The following is a 12,361-nucleotide window of genomic DNA, read 5'->3' as shown; positions in this document are numbered from 1 at the left end:
TGTTAGCTTAGGAATTCTTTTATTGATATATATATTTCCATCCTATCCTATTTCTTACCCTGATTTCTTACTTAGATCTATACAAAATCGAAGTCCACACCCCGAACACAGGCGAAAGAAGGAAGCGCTCATTGTGAATATGGCTTTGTTGCCCCACACAGCTGTAATCAATTGGAAGTGTGCTAAAATAATGCTTTTTCCAAAACATATATACGTCCAAATTAAGTTTCTCAAATTGACAACTGTACTGTGGGTGATTTAATTGGAGGAGCCAATTGGTTGAAAAGGACTACTGGAATTTCACATTTTTGCTGAAGGGGTGTCAAAGTTGCATGAACGGCGTATAGGCACAAATCGGCTACATGACGATCGCATCACACAACTCAAATTCGGAACAAATCGGTGGATAAAACAGCCGCCGATTAGTTCCTCTGGCACCGATCGGCTGCCCGGTCGAATTCGCCCATGACACCAGCACCAGGTACATGTACACGTGGCCCGGCGCGGCCCGCGCGCGGTTATTTCAAGTACAGCCTAACGTTAACTGTTAAGGTAGGCCTATAAATTTTCAGATCTGCAGGATGCAATAATCAGACGGAGTTAGGATAGGTCTACTCCAACTCAAGTCAAGTGGGCCAAGTGAATAACTCATGCAAGGTATATACTAGAATATAGGCTATATAGAGCCCAGGTGAGGTACATGTAAATGGGTACCCGGCAGGAATTTATTCCTTGAAACGCAGCGCGTAACAGCTGCACTGCTAAACTCAAGCCAAGGTAATTATGCTGCATATACTGTAGAGCGCTTAGAGACTTCTGACAAGTAAGTATTAAGCGCTATATAAGCAATTATTATTATTATATTTTTGATAAACGACAAAAATTGATGAGCCCCGTCTGGGGGATTTTGCATTGTTATGTTAAGGTTACCGCACACCTTACGACTGGTCTGAGACTCGATTTCAGAATAAAATGTAGTAGAATTGGATGCTAATATTGAGACTTGGAATATCTTAGTGTGTAATGTTCTAAATCATCGTACGAATACCAATGTTCAAATATGTGACTTTAATGAAGTGGTTGATGAGATCAAAGCAGCATGTCCCCTTACCACCAATATATGTGAGTGCCCCCTCCCCCCCTCCCGGAAGTAGGCCTAAAGTCTAAGAAAAGACTCACCAGCTTGATGAGCCCGAGGAGCACTTATTGGTGGAAAGTCATATATAATTTTAACATTGTTATGAGTAAAATTTCAAGGAAATTTTCTTCTTCAGTCTCTCAATTGATCTAACTACATGTAGCTAGACCTAAGACGAGCAGCCAAGTTATGTGATGAATATCTGTAAAGTGTAATGGTAACTGACCCTGACAGTGTCAAAAATCAAGCATTTTCCCCAAAAAAGATGAAATAAGTCAGAATTGGACATTGACATTGTCATTGGTGGTCATTGGCAAAGTTTAGAACAGAGAACAAGGTCAAAATTACTAACCTTGTGCACTGAATGAGTGGGCTCAAGTTAAGGCAAGCCAGCTTGCCATAACTAACAATCGGGCTATTGGCCTTAGTCAGTTGGCAAACACGCAAAAAGGAGCTTTTTTATCCTAGTGATAATCTAGGCCTAGATTATAGAGCCTAGGGTTTTTGCAATTTTAATGAGCTCAGTGCGGACATCTCATTTTATTCTACCATTGCTGCATATTGACCAAATTTTATGTCTTTGGTATCTTTATAAAGAAGGAAATTCATTCTTTCAGGTCATTTGTCTGGATTTTTAAAAAGATCTTGTCATTACATGTAGCTATATAAAGTCATAGACCCTAGATCTACATGTAGGCCTAAAGGTGAAACTTTTGATCTGGAATCTAGTCAAACCTAAAACAATTTTCATGCGACAAAAGTTGTTTCATTTTAACGCTAAATTTCTCTGAGCCCTGATGATTTTTAGATTATGATGAAGATTATAATTTTTAAGCTTTAATATGATATAGGTGTAGGCCTGGCTAGCTCTAGGCCTAGGTAGATGAGTCAGCAGCCAGGTTTTTATAGGCCAAGTACAATTAGCAGTTTAAAACAACAATAGGCCTAACTGTAGTGTTAGGACTACTGCCACTTTTTAAGTACTCTCTGATGAAGTCATAAAGACAACACGCCCACGCAAAATCCAATCTTTCCACACTGAACCCCCCGGTGGGGTCACTCAATATGACTTGGGGACCGCATGACCGTTACCAAAATCGCGGGAAAAGGGGTAAATTTCACGGAACGTCCGTGGACAGAACACTCCTCGAAGTAGTGAAAATAGGGGTGCTCACCGTCTTCGATCTGATGGAAATAGGGGTCAGGAAAAAGGGGAGAACGATTACAGGAAGTAAAATCCGTCGCTGAGTCACCGGCCGCAGAGGGCGCGCATCATGCTCTGTATCTTTATATGGACAACTCTACATTTATTTTTACAAAGAATTCTACTTTTCTTATTTTTCAAGAAAAATAAAGTTCTTTTGGATTATTGTATCAGTATGACATGGCTCTTGGTCATCTTTAAGGACTGAGCACTCTGACGCCTGTGTTGCAATTTCCTCTAATGAGGAAAGGGTGTAAATGCCCTGTCCTTGAAATACGGTAAATAGGGGTAAATTTGCGAAATGGGCAAAAGTGTCCTTACAATCTTATAATTAGGGGTGTTTCAAGGTACCATTTTACCGCAATTTTGTCCTTGTTTTGCGTGAAAATAGGGGGGGTAAATTACACAAAATGTCCTTGAAATTGACTACAATAGGGGGTCATTTGCATTTGTGGTAACGGTCATACGTGTCCCCCTCTGCGGCTGAGTGACCCCAACCGGGACTGAAACTCTTCAAGGTCACTCTCGCCATGTCAGTGTTATGGATGGACGTACATGATGTAGGCCTATAGATATTTATTCATATTTTCAACTCCAATTCTCCAAATGTGTAAGGCTAGGCACAGTTAAACATAATAGGGCTTGATCTAATATGAAATTGTTTAATATGTTTGACAATGAGTGGGATTTTGGTTTACACACATAAGGTTCAGTTCTCGACGCAGGATCTTCTGTTCATCTAGATGTCCAGTTTGTCATTTTGACCCTCAAGAATGAGAGGAAGTGAATGAAGTTCCAAACAGAAAGATTGTTTGGATATTATTTTCATGTATTATTTTATGCTGTTGTATGTAGTTGTATGATATATACCGTACTTTTAATTTAAAGGCATTATATTTAATGTTCCCAGTTTTAGAAAATCTGAGCTCCTTGATTTCCAATGGCATGCTACCAATGTAAAAATGAAGCCCTACAAAAATAAAAGTTTAAAATGATCATGTAAGTGCTTTTAAAAGGTGAAAATCATCAAGAGTCAGCTTTTACCGACAGACTGCTGTGTTGCGGAATTTCCTATTGGCTGAGTTAAGATTAATGTGCCAGTTTGTATCTGCACTTAATGTACCATTGGCAGCATAACTACTCTAACTTTTGTGTTCTAGGGTGGTTATTTGTTTTTTTTTAACAGGTCTTCCACAATGTTTGATGTTATGTAGTGTCTTTAATTCAATCTTGTTATTATCCTTTCAGATGCCACGACGAAACAGAAAAAAGATTGTTCTCAAGAAAAGGACTCTAGTAGCAGGTCGTTGGACTGTGGAAACGGTCAAACTAGCGGACATGCTTTCACAGTCTGGTCCTGGACCTCAAAAGGAGTTTCCATCCACATCACAGATTAGAGAGCGTTTAGTCCTGCAGCAAGCAGAATCTACTTGTCTAGATCCACCGGCAGATGTTGGTAGCAGTAGTACCAACCATCAAAGAAAAGAAAAGACATTTGAGGAGTGGAGGGATCTGCAACCTCATTTGCAGAGATCCTTTGTACAAGGACATGCATTACCACCTGATGCAAAATGTGATTTCTGTGAAGAAGAGGTTGCTTCTGTTACTTGCAATGACTGTGGGCCGTATGCACACTTCTGTGTTGGATGCTCTTCAAACTTTCATCGATCTCTTTTACACAGGCCAATGATATGGAAGAAGGTACATGTATGCAAAGTCATGGTCTGTTTCCATGAGCTTTTATATTTATCAAAATATTTACAGATACCTGTATGTCCCTTTTATTTTTGAAATTATGTAGGCACATGTTTCAGAATTCAGATATCTCCTTTTAAAACCATTAAATTGGGCTGTTTAATCTGGTGACAGTTGTGCAAGCACATCGGGGATTATTTATAAGAACTAAAAAACATACTGACATGAACTTTTTCGGATGCAGCTGAAGTAGATCATTGTCTGCAGAAGTTTCTGAAGGGTTTCTAGGTTTTTGAAGAAATGGAGAAATGCATCTGAAGCCACAAAAAGTGATTTTTGTTGTTGAAAGCTTGAAGGTATTGCTTAACATTAAAATAAACATAAATCTGAATGTTACTCAATTATGCCAAACATTTGTTCATTTGTTTTCATACTAATTATGCATTGAGGTACATGTATATATTTCAACATGAAATGTTTATCATTGTACATGTAGATGTTTATTACCATTTGTATATGCACGTCTTGACGGGACGTATTATGGTATCATGCTCAGTGTCCGTCCGTCTGTTAACTTTTCCTTGTAAACGCGGTAACTTCAGTGAAACTTAACCTAGGCTCATATGATTTAGTATGTATAATAGTAGCATGGATCCAAGGAAGCCTATAGAATTTGAGATCAAAAGGTCAAGGTCACATTGACCTATTTTCATTGTACCCTTCTTTAATCTTTGTAAACGCGATAACTTCAGTTTAAAGAGAAATTCCAGTAGTTGCAGTAAACACTGCTTTCATGAGAAATTCTGTAAAACAAGCTTAATTGTCAGTATATCATCGAGGATCTAGATCTGGTACATTTACATAAACTGAACTTTGTGAAATCTTGAAATCTAAGCTGAAAAATGTTCAGACTGAAGATCGATCCCCAACACAGATAAGCACACGTGGGACAGTGTATAATTATTGCTTTGAATTTCGGGCCCGACACTCTACCCGAATCCTGTGCTTATTTGCTGATTTCTCAGCAATTACGCAATTTCTTCCAAAATCCTTTGGCACATACATTTTATTTATAAAAACACATACTTTGGTGGTCATTTCATTGGATTCTGTATGAACTCATTTTGATATCGTTACCAAAACTAGCATTTACCTTTAACTTAGCTTAGGCTTATATAATTTGGTATGTATAATACTAGCGTGGATCCAAGGAAGCCTATAGAATTTGAGATCAAAAGGTCAAGGTCACATTGACCTATTTTCATTGTACCCTTCTGCAGTCCTTGTAAGCATGATAACATCAGTTTAACTTCGCCTAGGCTCATATAATTTGGTATGTACATGTATAGTACTAGTGTGGATCCAAAGAATCCTATTGGTTTTGAGGTCCGAAGGTCAAGGTCACAGTGACCTATTTTCATTGTACCCTTCTGCAGTCCTTGTAAGTGCGATAACTTCAGTTTAACTTAACCCAGGCTAATATAATTTGGTATGTATGAAACTAGCATCGATCCAAGGTAGCCTATTGGTTTTGAGGTCGAAAGGTCAAGGGTCAAGGTCACAGTGACCAATTTTCATTGTACCCTTCTGCAGTCCTTGTAAGCGCGATAACTTCAGTTTAACTGAACCCAGGCTAATATAAATTGGTATGTATGAAACTAGCATCGATCCAAGGAAGCCTACATGTATTGGTTTTGAGGTAAAAAGGTCAAGGGTCAAGGTCACAGTGACCAATTTTCATTGTACCTTTCTGCAATCCTTATAAACGCGATAACTTCAGTTGATCTTATCCTAGGGTCATATAATTTGGTATGTATGAAACTAGCATCGATCCAAGGAAGCCTACATGTATTGGTTTTGAGGTCAAAAGGTCAAAGATCAAGGTCACAGTGACCAATTTTCATTGTACCTTTCTGCAGCCCTTATAAACACGATGTTAACCTAGGCTCATACAATTTGGTGCGTATGATAATAGCATTTATCCCAGGAAGCCTATTGATTTTTAGGTCAAAAGGTCAAGGTCACAGTGACATATTTTCATTATACACCTGTACCCTTTTGCAGTCCTTGTAAACGTGATAACTTTGGTTGTACTTAACCTAGGCTCATGTAGTTTGATGTGTATGATAATAGCATTGATCCTGGCAATTCTATTTATTTTGAGGTCAGAAGGTCAAAGGTGAAGTCGCCATCTTCCACTTTTATTGCTTGACCAATAGCTCCATTTTCCGGGTTACAGACGGGCGTTTTATGTCCTCGCCTTAGTGACACTCTTGTTAATCTTGTTAATTATACATGTATATTTTGCAGGGATTGCTATATCCAGATGAGGAGATGAGATGTTTTCATAGAGATCACAGTTGCCTGACAACCTATTTGAAGACTCTGGAGGTATTTGATGCTAAAGGTCTGTGTGTTAGATTCTTGAATGCCCTCTCTGTCGAAATAATAACTAATTTTGTCAAGAATTAAAGTGACAGTAAGATAATTGAATTTATGAAAAGCTTACCAGTCTACCAGTTACCAGTACAATTTTTCCATGGCAGTTCTCTCCTTATTACAGTTGCTAGGTGGTGTATTCAACAAAAAAAAACATTGATTATAATTTGAATAGAACATGAATGACCAAATCGCCAAAATAAATTAAACCAATTGGCTTGATTACTTTATTGATGCCAAAATTACATTCACTGGTGAGTGACGAACAAAAGGTATGTTTTATTCATGTTTTTTTTTCATAAGAAAACTTTTGATTCAGTGATTTGTCCTGAATCTATGAGTGTATCGTAGAGCTGGTGATTCACGAAGTCTTATAACCTTTCAAATGGCAGGTGTGTAGAACAAAAAGCATCTTTTGAATTGTATAAATTAGTCATTCTATAGCAGAATTGTTTTGTTTAGAATGGCAAAAGTTATGGTATGCCACCAAGTTTTTGTCTTGCCTGCATAGCTGTAGCATAGCGAGACTACATGTATAGGCACCGCTTTTCCGACAGCAGTGTCGGCGGCGTCAACATTGAACTCTTAACCAAGATTAAGTTTTTGAAATGTCATCATAACTTAGAAATTAAATGGACCTAGATCATATGAGGGTCTGAATATCCTGCCCAAGTTTCAGGCCACATGAATGAGGTCAAAGGTCATTTAGAGCCAATGAACTTAGACCATGTTGGAGGAATCAATACTGAAATCTTAACCAAGGTTAAGTTTTTGAAATGTCATAACTTTATGGACCTAGTTCACAAAACTTAGAAGGGTAATGTTGTATCAATGAAGATCCTGCGTTAGTTTCAGGTCTCATGACAAAGGTCACTTTATATAGGGTCAATGAACTTTTGCCATGTTGATGTACATGTATTTGTGGATTTGTCATCATAACTTTATGGATCTGGTTTATAGAACTTGGAAATAAGAGCAGTCAAGTATCGCTGAAGATAATGTGATAGTTTCAGTTCACATGACCGAGGTCAAAGGTCGTTTAGGGCCAACAAACTTTTCATTGAAAGAGGAATTGTCATAACTTTAAAAGTTTATCGATCTAGTTCATGAAACGTAAACATAAGGGTAATCAAGTATGAGTGATTGTTTTACATATAGGTCAAAGTATGTTCAAAAGTAATTTTGAGTCAGTGGACATGGTATTTTATTATCATTTGAATGTGTACTTTTGTGAATAATTATTCAAAAACTCTTTTCAAAGTCAGCACTGTTGCTTTAATTGAATTGCGTAATGCAGGCGAGACTGCCAGAGGTTTTCCACTTGTTTATTCTGCTAGTAACACACTATTCTATAACTACACTTTTGTTTATACATGTGCATGTAGTTTTGAGATGAGAATGGCCATATTAACTCTATTTATGGGTTGTCTTCATTTTTCGTTCAGGGAGACTACACAAAGCGCTGTTCCAGTTATGTCGTTGTGAACCTGAAGCTGCAGGCATTCTTAGGTATCATCTATGGCCAACCCAACCCAAACCAAAGAGGGCTGTGTCAATGGAACTCATGAAGCTTATTTACTTCCTGAGAATGGAGGCTAATGTCTCTTTAAAAGCAGCTAGCCAGGTTATTGGGCTCCAGAACAGCCTAAAAGAAAAAGAGGTGTGTTTTTGTTGGTAGGGTTATAATCATTGTTATGCCTCCATGTCATCATGCTTCTTGTGTTTCCATCCATCCATTAATGCAGGAACTTATCAGGGGCCGTGGGTGGCGGGCCAACTTTTTTCCAAAATCATGTAGAAAAATGTAAAAATGACCATATGATTGTGATTTTTTGCATGGTCAGCCCCCCCCCCCCACTTTGAAAACCGTTCCGCGGCCACTGCATATTAAAGGACAAGTCCACCCCAACAAAAACTTGATTTGAATTAAAAGAGAAAAAATCAACAAGCACAACATTGAAAATTTCATCAAAATCGGATGTAAAATAAGAAAGTTATGGCATTTTAAAAGTTTCGCTATTTTCAACAAAATAATTATATGAACGAGCCAGTTACATCCAAATGAGAGAATTGATGACATCACTCACTATTTCTTTTGTATATTTTATTATATGAAATATGAAATATTTTTATTTTCTTGTCATTGTCATGTGAAATGAAGTTTCATTCGTCTCTGAACATTTTGTGCTTCAGGCAAGGAGGTCCTAATCGTCAAATTTGTAAAAATTGAAATATTGTATAATTCAAACAATAAAAAACAAAAGAAATAGTGAGTGACATCATCGACTCTCTCATTTGAATGTAACTGGCTCGTTCATATAGCTATTTTGTTGAAAATAAGCGAAGCTTTAAAATGTCATAACTTTCTTATTTTACATCCGATTTTGATGAAATTTTCAGCATTGTGCTTGTCTGATTTGTTTTCTATTGATTCAAATCAACATTTTTCTGAGGTGGACTTGACTAAGAACAGCTCATTATATTCTAATGTAACTAGGACCAAGTGTGCTATGAAGCAGCAATGAACTGATTTTAATTTGGAGTTGACGGGACAAAGGTTACAGGCTTATAGCATGACTGATTTGTCTTGTTACTGTGATACTCGAATTCATAATCATAAGGCACCACTGAACTATGATAAGATTTTCTAGTTTCAAGATTAAAGATCATGAGGCCTCATCTCTGATTTGATCTCATTACTGCCAGAATTTACCATCAGCTGGTTGTGGTAATCATAACACACCCAAGTACGTTTTTTTATGAGGTTTCGATAGATATTGGAGGTAAAATGTCAAAGGTGACTGGGAGGGGGAGGCATACCCATCAGCTGCACACAGTCAGATTGCTGTACATGTAGTTTTCAGTTTACAAAATTTTATTCTACAAACAGAAATTTGTCCATAAAGATAGAGATCAACAGCTTTGAACAAGTTGAATTGTTTGTCAATTTCTTTTAATCCACACATTAGTACGATTTATAATACAATGATAAAGAAAAATGTTTTTTTTTTTATACCTTTACTGGCAGTGCTAATGTATATCACATTTTGTAATGCTCAAGAACATAAATGTGTGTACATTTGTAAGTGCATTTTCAGTCATCATATTTCGCATTGCAGTAGGAATACATGTCATGATTGCCTATATAATACCTAATTGCTAGCTGCATTCCACTTGTTTATTAACTGCACTAACATTTCTGACAAATTGCTAATTAATTCCTGGTTTAAAATTGTTGTAAAATCCGTGTAAAGACCCATGTTCTTTAATTCTCTTTTGATTATCTTGCTATTACTTACGTTCATTGATCTTGATCTATCTTTGTGACATTCTTCCCTTCCTTATCATTTATATTGAAGGTGAATGCATTGTACTCAGAACTGACTCAGCAATCTTTTGCACAATTTCAAACATTTAGTGCAAATGTAAATATGCAAGCTGTTCCACAGAGTAAAGGCAAGGATTGTCCAGCCTGTCCAAAGGTAAACATGTGCTTTATAGTTTTACAAGTCCAAATTGGGATTTTCCTTGAGACTTGTCTCTGACTGGTCTGCGACTACCAATTTTTATTTAAACTATTCTTTATTCTTCAAGGGCAAAAAATGTTAATCAAACTGTACATACATGTAAATTGCATTATACAGTGCATTTCAGAAAAAAGGTAATCCAAATCTAGATGGCCGGTATTCAAATTATATCTAATTTTGTGAAATTATTCTGCATGGATGTGAAGGAGAAACTCATCAGTTTTCCATTAATACCCTATTTGTACCATTTGCACAATGCATGACTGAATGATGTTGAATGATGTTGAAGACAACAGGTGCAAAAACCACTTTTTCCAAGTTTTGGAAAACTTGATGAAAGGGCAGATGCTGATGTAAATACTTCCATCGATTTTGGTGTCATCCTAAAATTAATTCTTACACTTTCTGTTCTCACTGTATGAAACCTGAATTTTTTTAAGCAAGGAGTACCGGTATGTTATAAACAGGAATTAAACATTATTTTAAGGGTCTATTCAAAATAGAATAGTCGAAATGGTGAAGTTAAAGGTTGTCAAAAAAATTTTGGTGTAAGAACATTACATTGAAATAATCGAATAATGGCACAAATAATTATAAAAAATGTATATGTGTAGGCCTATGCATATTATGTATTTATATATGTCCATAACTTAATTCATAGTTATTCCTATTTGTCTGTATATTGCTTCATCAATCGGAAACATGAAGGCAGGATCTACACTCTTTAAATGGGGTATTAACTGGTTCAATTAATATAAAGGGTAAAGATTTTAAAAGGTGAAAAACAAAATAAAAATGTGTGACTCTTAATCCTTAAAGATTGCCAAGCTTTCATGTGAAATTGATTTCTTATAGTTCATCATCTTCTTTTTCTTTCTTTCTGTATTTTTTTTTCTTATTTTTCTAAACTAATTTCTTTCTTTATAATGGATTTTCTTCTCTCTATTTTTCTCCTTTTTTCTTCCTTTTTTCCTCTTTTATCTTGTTCTTCATTCTTTTTCTTCTTTCCTTCATTCTTCTATCTTCTTTTTCCTTCTTCCTTCTACTTTCTTTTTTTCTTTCGTTCAAGTTCTTTCTTTTTCCTTTTTCTGTCTTTTTCTCCTTCTGTCTTGGCCTTCTTTCTTTTACTTTATATTTTTTTCTTTTTTTCTTCTTTCTTCTATCTTGTTCTTCATCTTATTTCTTCTTCATCTTTTATTTCCTTATTCCAAGTTCTTCTTTGCCTTCTTTCTTCTTTTTCCTCCTTCATTCTTTTTCGTCTCCGTCAATTTGCATATGTGCCTTTAAAGGTCAAATCAAAACAAGCATAATGCAGAAAATTCACTGAAAATCGGATGTAAAATAAGAAAGTTATGATTCAAAGTTTCACTTATTTTTCACAAAACAGTGACATGCAAATAAGAGAATGATGTCCATCACTCACTATTTCTTTTGTTTTTTTTTTTTGTTTGATTTTTACAGATTTGACAATAAGGACCAACTTGACTGAACCATAGTGTTAAATCAATGCCAATACCACATGCTCGGTGTGATATAGGTTTGTTCCACGAGACAAACCCAAGCAGTCCCTTCATCTCTATTCCAAGTCCTTTGTACTATGTCACCAGGGTGACCAGACGTCCCGTATTTCCCGGGATTGTCCCGTATTTTGCTCCTATGTCCTGGCGTCCCGACAAACCTTTCCCGGGACGCCTATTTGTCCAGTATTTCAGAATATTGAACAAAATGTAGTTTTAAAAGTGACGAATTTTCATTAAATAACCAACAGCTGACGAAGCAGGGACAACAATTAAATCGATAACAGTAAACTTTTACAAGTTCTGTGGTGATTTCTTGCTAACCCAATACATTGCAAATGAACTGGCCTCCTGCCTGTGTGTGGCAGGCTACAAGCTAGGCATGTAGGATCGAAGCAAATTCTCAATGGTGCAAACAATCTCACATGATAAACAGTTTTCCACCACTAATAATCACAAAATCGGCGGGAAATACTTATAACTATACTATGGATTCTCAGATTAATGATTTGGAGATGTAATCGGAGGAACAAGTTATTGACTTTTCATAGATCTAGTTGTTTCAGCTTTCGTTTTGGGTCTTGGTTTATACGATGCCGCAATGTTTCACCTAATTTTTAAGTTTGACAATATGTTTCACTTTGAAATTTTATTAATTTCTAAAACATTTTATTTTTTAATTTTTAAAAATACATTTTAAAAAACACCAAATAAAATGGATTTTTATAAGATGATTGGATTTTTTGTTTACTTGAAGTTTGAACTTTTCCCTTTTTCTTTATTTTATATATACCCTACCTTTTTTGCTTGCCCTTTTTGTTCCATCTATCTTCATTTCCTC

General features: G+C 36.2%; 1 protein-coding gene across 1 annotated transcript; it reads left to right on the top strand.

The window, feature by feature from the left end:
- The first annotated feature begins 368 nt into the window (after window positions 1-368).
- LOC121432107 lies at window positions 369-11,601 on the top strand. The gene is made up of 6 exons (XM_041629964.1): window positions 369-657; window positions 3,591-4,043; window positions 6,348-6,444; window positions 7,922-8,136; window positions 9,836-9,958; window positions 11,465-11,601. The coding sequence occupies exons 2-6, from the start codon at window positions 3,591-3,593 to the stop codon at window positions 11,468-11,470; spliced, it is 894 nt and encodes a 297-aa protein (XP_041485898.1). The 5' UTR covers window positions 369-657; the 3' UTR covers window positions 11,471-11,601.
- Window positions 11,602-12,361: the final 760 nt, after the last annotated feature.

Source organism: Lytechinus variegatus, chromosome 18, assembly GCF_018143015.1.
Source record: "Lytechinus variegatus isolate NC3 chromosome 18, Lvar_3.0, whole genome shotgun sequence".
Classification (NCBI taxonomy): domain Eukaryota; kingdom Metazoa; phylum Echinodermata; class Echinoidea; order Temnopleuroida; family Toxopneustidae; genus Lytechinus; species Lytechinus variegatus.
This window is presented reverse-complemented; position numbering and strand designations above follow the sequence as displayed.

What these genes read in the sequence shown, in the direction of transcription:
- LOC121432107 (XM_041629964.1), top strand. Translation starts at nt 3,591, where the DNA reads ATGCCACGACGAAACAGAAAAAAGATTGTTCTCAAGAAAAGGACTCTA. An exon ending in GGCCAATGATATGGAAGAAG is followed by an intron (nt 4,044 to 6,347) that starts GTACATGTATGC and finishes TATATTTTGCAG; the next exon opens with GGATTGCTATATCCAGATGA. An exon ending in ACAGCCTAAAAGAAAAAGAG is followed by an intron (nt 8,137 to 9,835) that starts GTGTGTTTTTGT and finishes TTTATATTGAAG; the next exon opens with GTGAATGCATTGTACTCAGA.